Below are 2,473 nucleotides of genomic sequence, written 5' to 3' on the forward strand. Positions count from 1 at the left end.
GGCATTTTTTAGAACTTGCAACAACTCAATAGGGTTATGGCCAATCCCACACAAAATCTTGACCTCAAAGACCCAAATCAGGAGACAGTTTCAATAAAACATGCACTGTGAATGACTTTGGATGTCCAGGAAAATAGCTACTAATACTCTAATGGTAGATTCACCAGCACATATCAAGAGAAGCAAAACTAGCTCTAGCAAGAATAGGAAAAATAAATTAGCCAAAACTGTATGGAACTTACTGCAACATATCCACAACACGACCGCGATCCACAAGAAATTCCTGCAACTGCAACAACAGTAACAGAATAATCACCGATTTATAACAGAAATAACTATAACAGTAAAATATGAAGGTTAAAGTCCTAGGGCCGTAACAGGTATAGGCAATAATATAGATAATCAAATTCATTCCTTCATAAATTGCTCAACATGAGGTGATATGAATAAGGAAATCACATTACCCTGGCATTATCTTCTGCCTGTTGTTTCAGGATCTCCGACTCTTGCATCACTTTTTCCATAATCAGTTCTTGCTCTGCGAGGGATTTCATTGCAGCCTTATCCTTTTCTATTTTCTCCTGCTCCATGGATTTTATTTCATTTTCGGCTGCAGCTAATCGTTCCTCTAATGTTTGATGCATCTGCAGGAAAATGCTTAAACTTAAAATCTACAGGCTTATGATATGATAAAGAAGATAGTCAAGAATAACCTAATGTAACTTTGTCAAACCTTCTCTTGCTTTCACGTTTAATCATAAGATAAGTAATAGGAAAAGGTTAGACAGAAAATGCAATCCAATAGGCACACCACCCTTACAGATATTATCTGATGTGTATTGATCGATGAAATCGTGAGCAAAATATCATACAAAGGTTCTTCAACAAGATCAAATAAGAAGAAAATGCAGTCATAAAAGAACAAATGAGAGTAAGTATGACCAAACCAGCTTCCTTACAGGAAAAAATGAAAAACAAGAGAAATCCAGCTTCTCGGCCTCAATTCTTGCATTTTCCTATTTTCTTTGGTTTGTGAAGTAAAATGTAACAGCAAGGATGGAAATGGTAAGGCAGAATAAAATGTCAAAGGAAAGGAACAGTCCTAAATGATTAACAACTATTGCTTCGAACAAAGAATATCAGGGAATAAACCAAATTATGATAAAGTCAAATTATGACAAAGTCGGATGAGACAGTCGTGCTGAGTTCACCTTCAACTACAATATGCGATAGATACTATATGCGAGGAATACTGTAGTGCTGTTTCGACAGAACAGAGTAAAGCTTAAAACCACCTCATGAAGAACAGCAAGAGATTTGTCTCTTTCATCTGACAGGCTGAGCACACGAGACTGAAGCTCTCTCAACTCGGTAGCTAGGATGGCCTTCTCACCATACACTTCTCCAGCATGCTGAGTGGGGAAAAGAAAAGATGAGCAATAAGCATGATGGTTTAACAAAAACAAAGCGTTTTGAATCAACTTAAAAGAATGCTACAATAACAGTAGTAGGAATACAACCATGCCATTTGCCTCCTTCATGGTCTGCACCATTTGTTTGAGATCCTCAACCTCAGCCAGTATATCCGCACCCTCAGCAGCAGCTTCTACTTTGGCTTGTTCTGCAGCTTGCTCCTTAAGCTCTACTTCCCTCATCAACTTGATGACCGACTGCATTGCCGAAAACAATGTTTTCTGCACCATTTTTACGTCAAGCATATTAGCAGATGAAAATTGATTGCCACAGGACACTCGAGATTCATTAGTTCTAAGCAAATTGTAAAACTCATAGTCGGTGAGAAATGCCAAGTTCAAGATTTTCATCACTTTCTGGATAAAGAATAAGAGTTTGATAATGCTGATACCTTGTTATTTCTTGCATCAACGATAATTTCCTCAAGAACATCAATGTTATGTATTTGACTGGATTGAAACACAGATGCATTCAAGGTAGACTCATCTTCAGTGCCAATATTGTTGCTGTTGGGTTCCATCTTGCACGCAGTATTATTTGACAAGCTGGCATCTAGTCCCTCAAGATTACTTGCATGCACGTCAGGTAACACTACCAACTGGTCTAAAGGGCTTCTTGTTAGGTCATGAGTGTTCAATGAAGAACTCCCAACCACATAATTGTTGCCATCTGCACAAGGAATCTCCTGATCGCTTTCTTTATTGATAGCCATGCCAAAATCAGTAACTAACTGGCCATAATCTACATTCAGGTTTTGGTTGATTCCTATCTCATCTCGATGAGTTCCCAACGTATGACCAGGAAGATGATCGGATGAAATTTTGATGCTGCTTTCTAGAAATTTATCAGCTGAAATTGTTTCATCTGTTTTAGGGTCTCCTGATGCTTCAATTGTAAGAGTATTTACCCCATCTTTATCAACTAATGCAACAGCTTCAACATGAGAATAAACATCACCATCTGTTTGTATGCTATTTTCAAGAATTTTTCCAAATAATGC

The 2,473-nt window shown here is 37.8% G+C and overlaps 1 protein-coding gene across 1 annotated transcript in view; it reads right to left on the reverse strand.

Annotated features, from left to right (window-relative positions):
- The window catches only part of LOC105165281, a gene marked incomplete in the record, with an annotated part of 4,660 nt that overhangs the window by 671 nt on the left and 1,516 nt on the right, over positions 1–2,473 (reverse strand). The window contains 5 exon segments of the mRNA XM_011084245.2: positions 243–289; positions 465–644; positions 1,296–1,412; positions 1,521–1,694; positions 1,865–2,465. Coding sequence (XP_011082547.2) covers positions 243–289; positions 465–644; positions 1,296–1,412; positions 1,521–1,694; positions 1,865–2,465 — 1,119 coding nt within the window.

The sequence above is a fragment of the Sesamum indicum genome, linkage group LG6 (genome assembly GCF_000512975.1).
Source record: "Sesamum indicum cultivar Zhongzhi No. 13 linkage group LG6, S_indicum_v1.0, whole genome shotgun sequence".
Classification (NCBI taxonomy): domain Eukaryota; kingdom Viridiplantae; phylum Streptophyta; class Magnoliopsida; order Lamiales; family Pedaliaceae; genus Sesamum; species Sesamum indicum.